The 18,918-nt window shown below is 42.4% G+C and overlaps 1 protein-coding gene across 4 annotated transcripts in view; it reads left to right on the top strand.

The window, feature by feature from the left end:
* The window catches only part of CHRDL1 (chordin like 1), a 122,246-nt gene extending 108,984 nt beyond the window's left edge, over positions 1–13,262 (top strand). For all 4 annotated transcript variants that reach the window (XM_025373279.1, XM_025373278.1, XM_025373276.1 and 1 more), the window contains 3 exons: positions 5,490–5,657; positions 7,714–7,803; positions 10,813–13,262. In XM_025373279.1, coding sequence (XP_025229064.1) covers positions 5,490–5,657; positions 7,714–7,803; positions 10,813–10,943 — 389 coding nt within the window. In that variant the 3' untranslated portion in view covers positions 10,944–13,262. The remainder of the gene's footprint in view (positions 1–5,489; positions 5,658–7,713; positions 7,804–10,812) is intronic.
* Positions 13,263–18,918: the final 5,656 nt, after the last annotated feature.

The raw sequence follows: 18,918 nt of genomic DNA, 5'->3' as shown, positions 1-18,918 counted from the left end.
AACCTCAGGTGATTCTAATGCACATTACAGCTTGAGAGGCACTGATTTTGGGACACAGAATCTTCCTCAATGTAACAACCCCCATCTTCCAGAGTACATAGGGGGCAGGGTGTGGACAGGAAGGACAGGAGCTATTTGATAAGGTGTAGAGAATGGGGCATTGAAATTTATGAGAAAATGTATTTATTACGAGTACAGAGAGAACACATTCTTTTTTTTTTTTTTTTTTTTTGAGACAGAGTCTAGCTCTGTCACCCAGGCTGGAGTGCAGTGGCACAATCTCAGCTCACTGCAACCTTGCAACCTCCGCCTCCTGGTTCAAGTGATTCTCCCGCCTCAGCCTTCCGAGTAGCTGGGACTACAGGTATGCACTACCACACCCAGCTATTCAAACTCCTGAGCTCAAGTGACCCACTCGCCTCAGCCTCCCAAAGTGCTGGGATTACAAGTGTGAGCCACTGCATCCGGCCAACAGAGAGCACATTCTAAGGATGATATGGACATCTGGGACACCCAGCAATGATCACCTATTATGACTTCCAAGTCTGTGGTCTCACTGGATCCTCAAACCTTTTAGTATCACATAGTGGTAGTTTCATGAACACAATTTTCTCTTCTGTCAGGAGTCTAACACTTAATAGTTTAAAAAGTAATGCAACAAGATAATTTCAGACAAAAACTAATATTTACGTAAATTACCCATGATAACATAAAGCTTCTTATTGTATAATATTCCAATTTTAATCTCGGGCCTTCGGACCAAGTCTTATTTCATTGTGTGCTTGAAATTTTATTGATGCTGGTGATTCAATTAAAAAGTAAAATAATCAAAAAGTTGTGAGGACAGGACAAATAAGTCATTGCTTTTAAAACAATTGTCCTCTCAGGTTGGTAATGTTTATTAAAACATTTGGTGGCCGGGTGCAGTGACTCACACCTGTAATACCAGCATTTTGGGTGACCAAGGCAGGAAGATCTCTTGAGCCCAGGAGTTTGAGACCAGCCTGGATAACATGGTGAGACTGCTATCTCTACAAAAATAAAAGAAAATTAGCCAGGTATGGTGGCACATGCCTGTACTCCCAGCTACTTGGGAGGCTGAGGGCTGAGGTGAGAGGATCATTGCCTGGGAGATCATGGCTGCAGCGAGCCACGATCACACCACTACTCTCTGGCCTGGGCAACAGAGTGAGACCCTATCTCAAAAAAAAAAAAAAAAAAAAAGGCTAAAAAATTCCACTTCTAGGAATCCTAAGTAATCAGAGACATACACAAAGATATACAAATAAGAATTTTTGCTACAGTGCTGTTTACAATACTGAAAAATTGGAAACAATCTGAAAGTTCACGAATATGGGAATGATTAAACAAATTATGGTGTATCTGTACTGTGGAATATTAATATAGCCATTAAAACTCATTATAGACTAAGATTGAATGGCAGACAAAGATGTTTGCAATGTATTTGTTAAGTAAAAATAGCAAGCTAAAAAACAGTATGTATATTATGATCCCACTTTTTGTGTTAAAAAAGAAAGCATTGACCAGGTGCAGTGGCCCACACTTGTAACCCCAGCACTTTGGGAGTCCAAGGCAGACAGATTACTTGAGCCCAGGAGTTCAAGACCAGCCTGGACAACATGGCAAAACCACGTCTCTACCAAAAATACAAAAATTAGCCAGGTGTGGTGGCATGTGCCCATAGTCCCAACTACTCCTACTTGGGAGGATGGGTTGAGCCCGGGAGATGGAGGTTGCAGTGAGCCAAGATCGTGCCATTGCACTACAGCCTGGGCAACAGCCAGACCCTGTCTCGAAAGAAGGAAAGAAGGAAGGAAAGAAAGAAAGAAGGAAAGAAAGAAAGTGTTTATATATGCTAAGACAAAAAAGAGAAACACAAAGACTGGAGGAGCATACAGCAAAATGTTAACAGTGACCATTTTTAGGTGACTGAATTATGGGTAACCCTTATTTTCTTTTTTATTTATTTGTAGTTTCCAAATTTTCAATAGTAAATATGTGTTACTTTTGTATTTAGAAAACGTAATAAAATTTATCATGTAAAAAACTGCCCACCAGTATCCCAGTTGGCAATGTATTGAAGTCTGAATGATTAAACCAATTTTTCTGGAAGAGCTATTTTTCCCACTTTCCTACTCTGCTCAAGTATGTGGAGATAGACGATTGATTGAGCAACATGGAAGAAGAGAATTTCTGTCTCATTCTATGTATCTGCCTCTCAGTGAGCCAGACATGGGTGTCTGCATGTTGAATCGCTCCTTAGTCACATTACCTGAGAGTCAATATCCACATAGCCAAGGGCACCTGCTCCAGGTACTCTGCAACTGCAGAGCATCAGAAGGCATGCACTTGCTCATGCATTCAATCTGGAAATATGTTTTAAGTACCTACTGTGTGCAAGACACGGTTACACGCACTGAGGACAGAGATGTGAACAAGACAAAGGCTACTTGCCAGCATGGTCTTTACATTCTAGCGGAAAAGAAAGACAGTGAACCCAAATCAGTAAGGTAATTTTAGATTGTGATGAGTGCTGTGAAGAGAAGCCAAACAGGAGCAAGAGAGAGTGAATGGGGCAGGAAGCACTTTTAAAGGAATGGTCAGGGAAGGCTTCTCTAAAGATATTTGAGTAGAGTCCTGAATGACGTGAAGGGGTGAGAAGTGGGATAATCATGACATTACTGGCCTTTTAAAAAAATGACACATGACACAGAAGAAAAGGAACAAGGCAGTGAGGAGAGAAGTAGATGGAAGGAAGAATGAACGGTAAATTCAGTTATGTTGAAAAGGGAAAAGAGATAAATAAAATTCTCTGATAATCCAGCCAAAAGCTTCATTGTAACAAGTGATTGCAGGCTCCTACGATAAAAACTAGGACCAATATTAAAGATGTGAGTTTCCTCTCTCTCTCTTCCCTTTGCTCTGGTAGAGGCTGACCTTGCCTTGCATATCAGTGGCCACCCACGGGCTTGGGTAAGATGTCCACTTGCTGAAGGTTCCCCAACTCACTTCTCACACTGACGTGCCAAACCCCTATTAACCTCAGTAGGGAAGGCACCAGGTTTAAGAGGCCAAAGAAAAGATCCAGAGCCAGCAAACAAGACATGGGGTTTTATTAGGGGCTTACGTACAGGGGAGAGAGTCCAGTGGAGGTGGGCTGGACAGGAGAACCACCTTACATATAGAAACAGTCCAGTGGCAGTGGGTTGGGCAGGAAAACTGCAACCTCTTGCAAACAGCATGCAGTTTATATAGCATTTTCACTGAACACTCTCCCCTTAACGACCTCCACCTGGCAACCTTCATCTAACCCAAAACTCAAGGCCCCAATTCCCTGTGCAGCCCCAGGGATGAGCCTGGGGTTCAGATGGTCCTCATAGACAAGGAAATAATCTCCCAGTTGGCCACGCCCGGATTCCCAAGCTGGGAACACACATTCAGATGCGTCTGCCATACAGGGTCATTCTAAGGGTACACTTAAGTTATTGCTATCATGAGCATTTACCATACATACAACCACAATACCATCCCAATAACTGGAATTTCCATAATTACATACTCCTTTTAGGTTATGGCATTAAAAGTCCCTATTAAGACTTAAAAATTTTCCCAGCTGGGATAATACCTCTCCTTCATTACCCCTTCCGCAAGGAATTCTGGAAGGCTCAGGATGGGAACATTCTCTTGGGCTGTGGAAATGGCCAGAAATGACTTCAAGCACATCGTCTTCCCCAAAAGAAAATGAGAGTAGGTGGACATGTAGTGATCAGAAAGCACCTTGAAGTGCAGAGTGTGAAAAATGGCGGATATTGCTGAGTAGGTAGTTCTAAAGACAAACTTTGCTTTTCTTAGCATTTTCAAGTACCAGCCAGGGTTAAGTCAATAATGAGTTTTGTTGTTTGTAGATCCCTTCAGTCAAGTAAATTAAGCTCTTGGAGGGAAGGAGGTAGTGGTGCAAGATGACTCTTCAGGCTACTGGGAGAACTTTTAGTATATTACAGGTACTGCCAGTGCCATCATGGATTTCATGTCAGCTATAGCTGTAGCCAATATTAAACTGGTGAGCAAAGTTTGAGAAATGAATTTGGCTGTCATTCTAAAGGCAGTAATTGAATACATAGAAGTCTCTGTACACTCAGTGACCTCCTCCCTCTCTCCAACCCATGTAAAAAGTGCTAGCACATAGCCCTTAATTACCTAACATATCACCAAAAAGACTGGCCCACCAAGTAAATAAATAGCTAAAAAGGACAAAAGGAGGAAAACAAAAAGCTTGATTCCACAATAATCCACAAATTGAGTTTTCCAATCTGGAATCGTCAAGAGAAGACTATGGTTTTGTCCTTACAATGCCAAATGGTGGTGGGGGTGGGAAAGCTAATCAGGTTACCAAGAGACATACAATAGCAATTTGATTACAACTTCTAGTCCAAATGTGTCTGATTGGCTAACAGTGAGTCTCCCTAATTAGAGTCACAGACCCAAAGCATTCAACACTCAGTGGTTTCATCCTCAACAATTCAGATATTCTTACAGATGGCATCTGTTGTTCTGATTTGAGTGTATGCTTTAAGTACGCAGCTCAAGAGAGTACTGATTACAAGGCCAGCAAGGAAACAACTCAGTGATAACCAACAAGAAGAAACTTTTTAAAACAGGGGGCTGAGGAAAGAGGAGGGTGGAGTGAAATGGAGAGTATTAGGGGGTTGGTGCCTCTATGCCTGCAAGCTGAAATTCAACAGTTTAGTTTACACATTAAATGATCCATAGTTGAGGGACCTGACCAATTTTTTGTGTCTCCCGACCATTCATTTGGCATAGCATACATATGACTAATCTGACATCTAGATTTTGGCACTGGTGCTGATCCGGTATTATTGTTCCCCTTACAAACAAATCAAAGAGCATTCAGAAATGTCAAGCCAATTTGGATAGATCCTTTGGGCAAGTATATGCACATAAATGAGTGTCATGAATGTTTTCTAAGTATACCAAAATGATGTCAGGGATGTTAACCAAAGCCCTTTTTCAGCCCATTCCCTGGGCCTCACCTGGCAACACTGAGCTGGACAGAGCATGATCCTGACCCTGTATGGCAAATCCTATGTTCCCGTAAGTGCCTAGGAGATTTGTACCTGGCTACATTTTTCCTCATGAAAGTCCACGTCTCGGTGACAATAGCAGGGGGCCAGTGTTCCAAAGAATTTTGAATTCTGTCAACACATGGACTTCAATCAAAGGTTACGTGCTCCTTTGTGATTTGTGGCTTAATCTGTGGCTTGTTGCAGTGGCAGCCTAAGCTGGGCTAATCAAGTATCGGTGGAATTTCTGTCTCTCCAAGAATGTTCTTGTTAATTGTCCACTTTTGATAAGTCTGAGATGTTATGAACAATGAGATACATAAATGTAGAAGTTCACTTCTAGCTTTAGAAAACCATGACAAAATTCTACTTGCTTCCTGATTCCAGAAGAACTTCCAGGCCAAAGCTTTGACAACAAAGGCTACTTCTGTGGGGAAGAAACAATGCCTGTGTATGAGTCTGTGTTCATGGAGGATGGGGAGACAACCAGAAAAATAGCACTGGAGACTGAGAGACCACCTCAGGTAGAGGTCCACGTTTGGACTATTCGAAAGGGTGAGCAAGACAACATTAATTTCTCATCTTTGTAAGGGGGCACAGAAAAGGATGAGAGGACTCACTTTAATTTTGCTTCAACCTGTTCCTTCGTTTGGATTAGAAGTTTTTTTGATTGCTTGGAAACTGACACATCTAACGCTATTGTCATTATGGCCTTTCAAATTTAACGATGGCCTATGCTAAAGATCACGTATTGACCCTTGGGTTTCCAAAGCTGTCTTTTTCACACCACCAAAAGCTGGAGAAGTGATTCTCAACCCTGGCTGCCCATCAGAATCATCAGGGAGAGTTTTGGTTTCCTTTAAAACCAAATATCTGGGCCCTACCCCCAGAAATTATGATTAGTTGATCTGGAGTGGGGCATGGGCATCAGTGTTTGTTCGTAATGCGTCTCAGGTGATTGTAATGTGTAGCCAGGATTACAAACTATCAAACTGTAGTCTGTCATTCTTTCCAGAGTAAAGTTCAACAACCATGGAAACCCATTCATTCAGGGCAAAGCTAAGTCCCTAATATTGTGATGTGTATTATGGGGTAAAACAAATTTAAAACATCCTCCCTGCCCTCAAGAGGGTTATAGTCTTACTGGAGAAACCCCAGTCACAATGTTCAGTTCCTTTTCTGATTATTCGCAGTGACTACCACAGCAAGCCACATTCTGTTCATTGTGATCGTACAGCTCTTCTAACTTTTTGCAGGCTCAAGACTAGTGCTGATTTAGTGTAGTCAAGGTTCCTCGTACTCCAAGTGGATAAGTGAGATTTCAGCTGGAAAATATACACATCTTTTTGCTACTGGCTCTCACATAAGGCTCAAGAGTACTCAAACTTCTGTGTGCTTCAGCATTACACAGGGAGCTGGTTTTAAATGCGGATACCTGGCTCCATCCCAGAGATAGGAATTCAGTAGACCTTGGGTAGAGTCCAAACATTCGCATGTTTAACAAATAGGCAGATGATTCTAATGCACGTGGCACTTGGACCAAGCTTTGAAAAAGACTGCTCAGTGTTTATGAGGCTTTTTTCTCTCCCTTTAGACAACAGTCTTTATCTAAAGAATGCATTTCTCCCTAACCCTTAAAAAAAAAAGATGCTTGAACAGGTATATGTTTCTCATTCATGCTTATTTTTGGTCTATGCCTAGGAGTGTTGATTTGCCATCTTTAACTCCCTAGCTCATCCATAACAGGACACCTAGGACTAGGCACTGGTTTATTGCGATTCCCCAGCAGTGGGCCCACTATTCATCATCCCACATCTTTCACCTCTCAGAGGTGTGCAGATGAATTTCAACTTGCTAATGTAGCATCTGAATAGCCCCCTGTTCACAGTGCTAGGTTATCAAGGTCTATGCTTGGTGGACACAAAAAAAAGAGGCTTAATCTACTTTACCCGTTTAAATGGGCTGGTAACATGTTGCTCCTTAACTATAAGGGCAGTTGCCAGTTGTCTACCTGTTACTGTGATAAAAGTTATTCAGGCAAGGTTGAGACTGTGGAGGGCACTCTATTTTAACTCTCCCCATTTATGAATAAGGAAGGCTGAAGGATCTGAATATTTCCCAAAGGAAAATATGCTTTTCAGTGGGTTCAATGACGAGGGTGGCTTCTCCATTTACAAAACCAACCTGCCTGCAATCCCACTGCAGGCTCTCAGTGCTTAGCCAGGAAGGCAGCCCAGTGGTTTGGCATGGACACAGTCTACCCAGGTTGGGGGCAAGGGCAGAATTTCTAATACTGCCTTTAGCTGAAGAAGCTCCAATAAGCACTTATGCTAGATTCCATGTGGCTTTCCCTAGGAGAGAGTCCCATGGTCAGCAGCACTATCTCCATCCACTGGAGAAGCCGAGGGGAAGCCAGTAAGCCAAGGAAACAAATGGAGTCAATTATAACCCTTGAGCCATCCAATTTCCTGGTTAAGCACATTACACAGCCCAGCTCGATACTCTTAAGCCCTAGTAATGAAATGATATGCTGAGCCTGAGCAGAAAAAAGGGAGTTGATGGTTCCAGATTGAGTGCCTGACCACTTGCTCCACTTTTTGCTTGGCCCTAGGCATTCTCCAGCACTTCCATATTGAGAAGATCTCCAAGAGGATGTTTGAGGAGCTTCCTCACTTCAAGCTGGTGACCAGAACAACCCTGAGTAAGTAGTGCTTTTCTTGACTGCTCCCTGGAAAGCACATCCAGTTTTCAATTTAGCATAGCCACAGCTAAAGTCCCTCTGCAAACTCAGTGAACATTAGCACTGCTCAGTATCAACACTACAGGATGTTCCATCTCTCTTCTGGCTGACTTAGCAGTGAATGGGGTGTCTGAATGTAATCTAAAAAGCTTGGACATGGTGAATACAAACCCAGATGTAGTCTGAGTGTAGGATACCTCAGGTCAAGGGTTCCTGAATGTCTTTAATGAAACTGCTAAACACAGAGTCTCAAGAGGGTTGGAGAAAGCTCATAAGATTCCAGGTCTGGTATATTTGTGGAGACTTCACATCTGGAAGGGTGTGTCCTCTGGTGGTGGGTTTGAGAGGCAAAGAGAAATTGAAGGCATATCAATTCCTGTGTTGTGTGAAAGCTCTTTTACTCGTTGGGAACTGCCCCTGGGTGGTCATGTTTCCTTAAAAGCATTCAGGCACTCAAAAATACTTGCAGCTCTCCCACTTTCCACACTAGATGGAGCCTAGGGACTAAGATACTGCTAGGCATTGGGGCGGGTGGTGAGCACTTCTAATGGGCTAAAAGGCACACAGTTTCTATCCATAGGGAATTATAATGGATGAGACAGAACATGAAACTGCCTTCAGTATGAATTAGTATAGTTCTGAGGAGTTAAAATATCAAAGTGCTCAGGGGAATTTGCAAAGAACAATGAGATGAGAGCCAGGTGGGCTTAGTTGGGGAAGGCTTCGGGGAGGAGGTGTGTTTTGAAAGAGAAGGGTATGACTGGGCAATGGGTCAGGAAGTCAGTCCAAGAAAAGGGTGCAGCCTAAGAGAAGACTCAGACAGGAGCAAACAAGAAATGTGGGTAGGGGAGAGGAATGATCACAAAGGCCACAGAAGGTGCACTAAAAGATTAGAAGATTTGGAGGTAGAAAGCAGTCATAGGGCCTGAAAAAAGCCAGTAAAATGTTTAGACATAAGGCAAGTAGCATCTGTCGTTGCTGCAAACTTACAAATAGCATAGAGATATCAATACGGTGCTTTGGAAAGATGTCTTTCGGCTATCAGATGCATCTATTACATTAAGCACATACTTTGATGAAACCAGATTATGAAGTGCCCAATTTATCATGCTAGGACATTGGAATTGATCTCCAGGCCAGAGAATGCCAGTGGAGGTTTTTAAGCAAGTGAATGGTGCATTCAGGTCTGCTTGCTTGCTTGCTTGCTTGCTTTCTGTCTTTCTTTCTGTCTTTCTTTCTTTCTTTTGGAAAGAGGTCCTCACTGTGTGGAGTGAAAGGTGGACCCTTAGTAAGAGAAGTGGGATAGTCTGAATTAGGAAGTAATTATACTATATTAAATCAGTGAGACAGGGGAGGAGAGGTCACTGTGAGAAACATTTCTGAGGTTAAATCAACAAGATCAGCATCAAGGAGAGAAATGAGTTTGGAATGGGTCTGATATTCATAACTTGACTGGGTGAATAGTAATACCATTCACCAACAGTGAAACTGTGAAGAATAAGCAGGTATTGGTGAAAAAGAGTTTCACTTGGAACATGTTTAGATTAATATGCTTAAGAGCCATCTGAGCAGAGTTATCCAATAGGCAGCTGGAAAGAGAGCCAAGGCAGTCAGTTGCTTGTCTTTGGCAGGACTAATAGAAAATAACAGGATAGTATGATAATTCAAATGGAAAAGTTGGGAGTCCTTACATGTGAGTAAGAAAGGAGGCAGAGTCTAGGATCCTAGGATCAATGACAGGACTTTTGAAGTTACTTGTTTTAGTTCATACTGTGAACAAGGCATTATGCTAGGTTCCAGGGGACTTAAAAAATGATTTAGATGTACTCTGTGCCCATGGCAGGATTTGGGGTATATAATGGAGTAGAAGGTATGTGCCTCAAACTGTGTGTAGCTGAAGGAAGTTGGTATGATCCTACAGAGTCACCTAGGAGCAAAGAAGAACAAACCCAACTCCTTTATATAATGTGCATAGCAGAGCGCAGCACATTATAGAGATTCAGTAACAGCTGGTTCCTTGCCCAAATCCTCTTCTCGTTTTTTGTTTTTCCTTCTGTCTTCCCATTGAGTCACAGAGAATGGGGAAAAGGGATAAATCCAAGGGAGAAAGGAGCAGATAATTCAAGCCCATAGGGAAGGTGGGTCATGTTCTCATGTGGCTAAGGGAAAGAAAAGAGGTTCAAGACAGGTTTGGGCTTAAGAGGAGTTGGCTTAACTTGGACTAGGAGTTCTCCAGTTGCAGTATCATGAGCACAGGAATAAAAAGAAGACAAAAGACAGTATCCAGGTGGGCAGAGACAACAGGGGATGGAAGGGCTACAGCCAAGTTTACTCTGAGTGGAAAGGGATTCCACGGGGTATGTAAGAATGGATGAGGAGCCATGGGAAGTGACTTAGGGTGCTAAGGGGGTATAAGGACAGCATGTGGACATAGGAGAAAGCAACGTCAAGAAGTTTTTAACAAAAGATAGCAGGAATAGAGAAAAGAGTGATACATAATCAAATAGTAATCAAGTAACCCAAACCAATATTTGGGAACCCTAAGGGTGAGCAAAGCCCCAGTAATACAGTAGGTGCTGTTTTCCAAAGTGCCTTTTTGACCTGGTGCCAAGTAAGCTGCCTAAATAGCTAACAAGCAGATATTGAAGCATTTTGCAAATGCTAAATATACTGTAAAAATTCCAAGAATAACACTTAGGTTTTGCTCTTGAGGAGGGGCAGTTCTGTATTATTCTTGGGATTCTTACAAATGCTATGGGTTGAAATGAAAACTTCATTTCCCATTTTCCATATCTGCCACTAGAAAAGGGTTTTGGGGGCATTTTTGGAAACCAGCTGACATTTGTATTCCAAATCCCCTGGTAGGTCCATGAGTAAGTGGGTAAGCATGGGGTATATTGGTTCTATTCCTAATTTGCTCTGCTCTCCTCTTACACACTCCCGGCCACTTTGTGTTTATTTGCCTTTTAGGCCAGTGGAAGATCTTCACTGAAGGAGAAGCTCAGATCAGCCAGATGTGTTCAAGTCGTGTGTGCAGAACAGAGCTTGAAGATTTGGTCAAGGTTTTGTACCTGGAGAGATCTGAAAAGGGCCACTGTTAGGCAAGAAAGACAGTATTGGATAGGGTAAAGCAAGAAAACTCAAGCTGCAGCTGGACTGCAGGCTTATTTTGCTTAAGTCAACAGTGCCCTAAAACTCCAAACTCAAATGCAGTCAATTATTCACGCCATGCACAGCATAATTTGCGCCTTTTTGTGGAGTGGTGTGTCAGCCCTTGAACATCTCCTCCAAAGAGACTAGAAGAGTCTTAAATTATGTGTGGGAGGAGGAGGGATAGAACACCACAACACTGCTCTAGTTTCTTGGAGAATCACATTTCTTTACAGGTTAAAGACAAACAAGACCCCAGGGTTTTTATCTAGAAAGTTATTCAAGCGAAAGAAAGAGAAGGGAATTGCTTAGTAGGAGTTCTGCAGTATAGAACAATTATTTGTATGAAATTATACCTTTGAATTTTAGAATGTCATGTGTTCTTTTAAAAAAAATTAGCTCCTCATCCTCCCTCCTCCCTCCCTCCCTCCCTTCTTCTCTCTCTCTCTCTCTCTCTCACACACACACACACACACACACGTCCATACTCACATTAAACTAAAGCTTTATTTGGCAAAGCTGGCCGAGACTCTGTGTTACTTTTCCCTTGACTGGATCCCAAGTAGCTTGGAGGTTTTGGTGCCCAGGAGAGTAAATAATTGTGAACAAAAGGCTCTGCCCTTAGGTCTTTGTGGCTGTTTAAGTCACCAACTATAGAGGCAGGGTGAAGAATAAGAACACTATTTCATGGCCTCATTCACTCACTTAGAAATGGTAAATAATTTTTCCCTAATGATACCACTTTTCTTTTCCCCCTGTACCTATGGGGCTTCCAGAAAGAAGTTAAATTGAGTAAAATGATCAGAAACTGAATCCATGTAAGACAAAATAATTGTTGAAGAAAGAAGCTGATAGAAGTCAAAAAGGCCATCTTGTTGCTTTCACATCAGTAAAATTTACCAAGTAATAGATCAGTACTCACTAATATTTTTGAGACCATAGTTGTCTGGCCAGAAAAATTATATTAAATTACTAAATTCTAGAAGCTCTTTAAAAGGGAAGTTTTCCTTCTTCTCCAATTACAGGAGTTGATTTTTACTTTGCAAAGTGGCTTGTTCCTCATGAGTATCTGCATGTTGGCTCTTCAGTTAAGAAAATTATTGATCATTTAGGGAGCTGGATATTCTGATATTTTTATCCTAAACCTTCCTACTATCCTTGCCTTATTCATCAAGCAGGTATTTTAGCTGAGAATTCTAGAGAAGGCTTCTCCTAAAATATCTACTTGCAGCCCAATACCAGAGCATAAATTATCCATTCTGTGGTCTGGCTTTAGAAATCATCTTTGTGGGAAGACTTAATTCTTCACAGCAAGGATCTCAGGCATGCCTTCTAGATTTGTTCCCTCTGAGGGGCAGGAATGAACTGTAGAAATGTTTTAAGGACCCGGAAACCCCATATGTCTCATTCCATGACTATAGGTGAGAGAATTTTTCCTAAGAGGATTTGACACCAATAGGGGAACATGTAAAATGTTCAGTCTTTATGACAACCTGGCATAAAGGAGTCAATTTTTATAAAAGAAACACAAGCGCCTTATGGCCAGGGCTTCTGGGGACAAGACTCTCACCAGTTCATCACACACGTTCTCCTCGGAAGAGAGAAGCAGGACATCCCTGTTGAAAGGTCACAAAGCATTTGTGTGTGTGTGTGTGTGTGTGTGTGTGTGTGTGGTAAAGGGGGGAGGGTGTTATGCAGCTGCTCCCTACATCCCAGAGGTGGCAGTGTTTCCATAATGTGGAGACTAGTAACTAGATCCTGAGGCAAAGAGGTGTTTCTCCTTCTGGATGATTCATCCCAAAGCCTTCCCACCCAGGTGTTCTCTGACAGCTTAGCCTTAAGAGAACATGCAGAGAGTTTCCCTAGATATACTTCTGCCTCCAGGTGCTGGGACACACCTTGCAAAGTGCTGTGGGAAGCAGGAGCTGGGGAGCTGTGTTAAGTCAAAGTAGAAACCCTCCAGTGTTTGGTGTTGTGTAGAGAATAGGACATAGGGAAAAGAGGCCAAGCTGCCAGTAGTTAGTAGAGAAGAATGGATGTGGTTCTTCTTGTGTATTTATTTGTATCATAAACACGTGGAAAAACAAAGACCATAAGCATCATTTAGCAGTTGTAGCCATTTTCTAGTTAACTCATGTAAACAAGAGTAACATAACAGTATTACCCTTTCACTGTTCTCACAGGACATGTACCTAATTATGGTACTTATTTATCTAGTCACTGTATTTCTGGATTTTTAAATTAATAAACAAGTTAATTTTGAAAAATCATCTGTAGTCTTGTTGCATAAGTAATTGACTCTCTGGTCAATACTGACCTTGGACAGGGTAATAGGTCATGGGTGGGTGCGGTAGTTTCACAATCACCTTGACATTCTTATACTATAGCACAGTGGTTAAGAGTGTGAACTTTGCAGTCAGACTATTTAGATTTTTAAGCCCAGCTCTGTACTTACCAGCTGTATTTGTCAGTCTCCCCAACTATAAAATGGTATAATAGTGGTAGTATTTCCCTTTGCCTGTAATCTTGCAGTGAGCTTTAATTTAGTCATTGCATATAAAGTGATTAAAATAGTGTCTGGCGCATAGTGAGTATTCATTTATGACCATGGATATTCACGGATGTCATGGCACTGAAATTGGCTGTTGATTTCTGATCTCCCTTTAGGTCAAGATACTTAAGAGATTGGGTACAGAAGGCCATTGACTTAGGTTTCAGTGCGGCCTCAATTTTGGTCTGCTGCTCACATTATTTTTTTTACAAGCATTTGTATAGGGATCAGAGTAAGAGTTTTGTCACATATGTTGATCCAAACCAAATCCCCTCAAGCTCCCAACACTAGCTAAATTTGTGCTATCACAGAAGCCAAAATATGAGAGTGCTTCAAGAGAGTAGTCAAACGTGTCAGGTCCTGCTGAGAAGTCAAATAATATAGATACAGAAAAGTATATATTGGTGTTAGCAACACAGAAGAAAAGTGTTGGTGTAGTGATTGGAACAGAAACCAGATGGGAGTGGACTGTAAGAAGTGTGTGGAGAGATGAGGAATTGGAGACAGCAGCTAAAGACAACTCTTTGGAAAAGTTCTACTGCAGAGTATGGAGAGATACGGTGAAGGAAGGAGCTGGAGAAGGATATGAGGTCAAAGGAAAGCCATTTTGTCTTAAATGTGGGAGCTATTTGGCCATATCTGAATACTGGGGAGGCAGGGTCCTATAGAAAAGATTGAAAATAATGAGGAAAAGGAGATTAGCCTGTCGTGTGAGATGCATAAGAAGCCATGCCTCCATGCTGCACCCCTGGAACTCACAACAGTTCTTGACCCACACCCTGGATGGAATTTTGGCCTCGTTGCCAACACTCATGCTGAGCTGTGCGTAGTACCCCTTTACACCTAGCATACTTTCTTCTGAAATGTTGGGCTTTAGATCCCAATATTGCTCCACCTCCATTGAGGGAACTGCAAATAACTCAAACCAGACAGCTTGGCCCTCTTTCTCCGCTTAGCCACATCCGCATTCCACCCAGTCCTGTCAATTTCGTCTCCTAAATGTAGAAAATGTTTACAGGTTTTTCTTCCCTATAGTCTCCTCACCTGCCGCCACTGTGATTCCCAGGAAGCACTGAGAAGTTCTGCCTGTTACAACATGTTACCCACCCTTTCATTCCTTTGTTGCTTTGACCCTTGAAGAAGATCAGAATATGACACCCCCAAATATGACACTTTGGCAGAAGGATTATTTTGACCTGCAGGCAATTGAGAACCAACAGATATAGACACAGTTATCTGCCTTCCCCTTATCTGCCTAAAAGCAGGGGATGAATTTCCCTTTGAGAAAGATGCTGCCCTAATATGGTTTGGGTTTGTGTCCCCACCCAAATCTCATGTTGAATTGTAATCCCCAATGTTGGAGGAGGGGCCTGGTGGGAGATAATTGGATCATGGGGACAGATTTCCTCCTTGCTGTTCTTGTGATAGTGAGTGACTTCTCATGATACCTGGCTGTTTAAAAGTGTGTAGCCCCTACCCCTCCTCTGTCTTTTCCTCCTGGTCTGGTCATGGAAGAGATGCCTGCCTCTCTTTTGCCTTCTACCGTGATTGTAAGTTTCCTGAGACCTCCCCAGAAGCCATCGTGCTTTCTGTAGAGCCTGTGGAATCATAAGTCAATTAAACCTATTTTTTTTAGTATAAATTACCTAGTTTCATGTATATCTTTACAGCAGTGTGAGAATGGACTAATATACCCCCATTCATACCAGGGAGAGAAGAGTGACTCTAATCATTGAAGATTGGAAGTCAGCAACAAGATGAGTTTGCAGAAACAGACTGCTATGGTTTGGATATGGTTTGTTTAGCCTCACCAAGTCTCATGTTGAAATTTGATCCCCTGTGTTGGAAGTGGGACCTAATGGGAGGTGTTTGGGTGATGGGACAGATCACGCATAAATGGCTTGGTGCTGTCCTTGTGGTAATGAGTGAGTTCTTACTCTTGGTTCCTTGGAGAACTGGTAGTTAAAAAGCCTGGCCTCTCCTCCTCTGTCTCTTGCTTCCTGTCTCACCATGTAATCTGCACACACAAGCTTCCCTTCTTCCACCATGAGTGGAAGCCACTGGAAGCCCTCACCAGAAACAGTTGCTGGTGCCATGTTTTTTTTTGTATAGCCTGCATAATCATGAGCCAAATCAACCTCTTTTGTTTACAAATTACCCAACCTCAGGTATTCCTTTATAGCAACACAGACTAAGACAAAGACTTTACTAAACTAGCCCTTACCCTCCATTAGTTCCCCTGTATATGTTCTAGTCACTTTCCCACATTTTATCCTCCCTTGAATCCCAAACCTTTCCTTTGTTAAAAGGCCCTAAGTGTAACCACTTGAGTATCACTTCCTTTTGATGAATTTCTGTGCATGTAAATATTAATAAAAATTGTGTGCTTTCCCTTCTGTTAATCTGTCTTTTGTTAGTTTAATCCACAGTCTCCTAGTTACTGAACCTAAGAGAGTAGAGGAAAAGTTTTTCCTCCCCAACACCTACTTCCATGATGGGCTCTGCTAGAAAAAGAAAAAATGTCGATTGACCGCCTGTACCACCACACATATCAACACTGCTGCCAACTGCGCTAGTCCTGGTAGGGGCTCTTGCTGCTGGTCTAGAGATGCCACCACAGTGGTGATGCTCTGGAATCCTCAGCATTCTCAAATGGTACCAGATCCTGTGCACAAGTAGAGAGAGTACCCTCTTTCCTCCCAACCTGTGATGTTACACTCTATCAGCTTATGTGAAACCAGTTAACAAATAGTTCTTGAGTGTGTATTATGTGCACCAAAGCAGGGTCTTCCTGTGTCTCAGAGTCTCACAGTTTTTTATGGAAACAAGTCATTCAGATTCTACTTTTATCCCTTTTGCCAGTATGCGGAGTCTGTGCTGAGTACAAGCCTCCAAGACAGACAGACTACTGTCTTCCAAATTCCTCTCCTTTTGCGGGCACATGTACTGCTTCCATTCCCCTCTGAAACCCTCACATAATTTGACATCAAGGGGCCCACCCCACCAGCCTAGCAAACATGCCCAGACACTTTTGAAAGCTCCACATGGGAGAGGTAGCTTCTTGAATGCAAAGCTCCACCTACAGAACACTGTCCCCCAAATATTTCATATGCATGTACAACTTTGTGCCTTTGAATATGCTCTTTCCACCAGTACAGTGTTCTTTCTTCTTCTGTGACTGGTAAACTTTTCTACTCATCCTTCAAACATCATTGCCCCTGTGGAACCTTGCCTGCTCACCTCCTGGTTTGCCACCATGTTCCCTTTCTCCTTATGTACCCTATCTTCCAACCATGGCAGGCAACTCAGGATCCTGGAATTTACCACATTCTCAAGACTTCTGAGCCTTCATACACAGCTCCCTTTGCCTGGAATGTTTATTCCCTGATGTCTCTACTTAACAAACACCTACTAATTGTTAAAAGCTCACATTGCGGCCAGGCGCCGTGGCTCAAGCTTGTAATCCCAGCACTTTGGGAGGCCGAGACGGGCGGATCATGAGGTCAGGAGATCGAAACCATCCTGGCTAACACGGTGAAACCCCGTCTCTACTAAAAAATACAAAAAACTAGCCGGGCAAGGTAGCGGGCGCCTGTAGTCCCAGCTACTCGGGAGGCTGAGGCAGGAGAATGGTCTAAACCCGGGAGGCGGAGCTTGCAGTGAGCTGAGATCCGGCCAAGCCTGGGCGACAGAGCGAGACTCCATCTCAAAAAAAAAAAAAAAACAAAAAAAAAAACCTCACATTGCTCAGCTCTGAAAAGTTGAAAACTTGTCCACCTCCTTCAGGCAGGTTAGTTAGTTCTTCCCTACCCCGTGCTTCCAGGAAATAATCACTAAAGTATTCCTGTGCCAGCCACTATAGTAATCAATTGACATTCATGTTTTTTCATTTAATCCTCACCATAGCCCTGTGTGGGAAGTATCATTATTGACCCTATTTTAGACCTGAGAACATTGAAGGCATTCACCTTTTACATGCCATTATATGTAAAAACATGAAATGTTTGCTCAGTCATGGTCTCCATGATTAGATTGGAAGGCGCTGAGAAGTAAGGGACCCAATGTCCAGCACGTCCAGACATTCAGTAAATATTTGCCAAGTGAAGAGTCCATCTGGTGAGATTCTTTCTCCATTTGGGAGAGCAAGCAGTTCAGGGAATACATAAATACGCAGAGGCTAGGCAGATTTTCAGGACATTTTCTCTGTACCCTACTCTAAAGAAAACTAATAAAACTTGCGTTGACAAGTACAAATGAAGAAAAGTTCTTGTTTGCTTTACAAACTGATTTGCCGTAAGATGTCTTTCAAAATAAATGATAAATATTGGATTTACACATTGATTTTTCTAAATGCTTAAAGCAAAATGTCCTTGCATGTGTGGCATAGGCTTCACAGTAATACCAAGCTGTGAAGAATTTTTGCTAAGACTTCAATATTGTGGATAAGTAATATCTATATTTCTACATATGCTATCTATAATAGAATATAATATTTATAATAGCTATAATATACATCACAGACCAGGCATGATAGCTTATGCCTGTAAGGGCAACATAGTGGGGCATCCATCTCTACTAAAAATTTAAAAAATAGCCAAGCATGGTGCACATGCCTATAGTCCCAGCTACTCAGGAAACTGAAGCAGAAGGATCACTTGAACGCAGGAGTTCAAGGCTGCAGTTATCTATGATCATGCCGATCATGCCACTGTACTCCAACGTGGGTGACAGAGCAAGACCCTGTTTCATAAATATATATAAAACAATACTTATATATCTTTATATCTTTCTCTGTGTGTGTATGAATACTTACGCTCCAACATGGTGTGTATGGAGCCTTCACAAAATGGCCCGTACAACAGACCCAATGCCTGACTTCAAGTTGATGTAGACAGAAGGAATTCTAAATTGCCTCCCAGTCTAAGCAGTCCCCAATCTAAGAATAACATATTGGCCAAAAGTTTAGAATTCAGCATGCATTTTCTTACTGAAACATCATTCTATTTGATCCTCAGATTCTCAGGCCAGTCCACACAAGCCTCTTGAACCCTGAATATAGCCAAGTTATATATAGTACTAATTAGTACCCGCTTAAGCTCCATCCTGGGGGCAGGGGCAGGTGGTGAGGAGAGGAGTGAGCAGGGAGTTTCCTCTCACTTTTCTGGATGGGATGGATGGGAGGGAGGCAAGGCACAGGCCCTAGGCAAAACCTCAAAGAATACAAAGTTTGTACTTGACAGCTTCTTCTCTCCATGTCATCATACACTCTCTGGGTTCTCAGTGCCCTCATTCCTCTCTTCAACTCCAGCTATCCCACCTGCCTTGTTCCACAAAGAACCTCAGGCTCCCCCATTAACCACCTCACACAACAATCA

The sequence above is a fragment of the Theropithecus gelada genome, chromosome X (assembly GCF_003255815.1).
Source record: "Theropithecus gelada isolate Dixy chromosome X, Tgel_1.0, whole genome shotgun sequence".
In the NCBI taxonomy this organism is placed as follows: Eukaryota; Metazoa; Chordata; class Mammalia; order Primates; family Cercopithecidae; genus Theropithecus; species Theropithecus gelada.
Note: the sequence above shows the minus strand (reverse complement) of the source record. Positions and strands in the feature narration are given on the sequence as shown.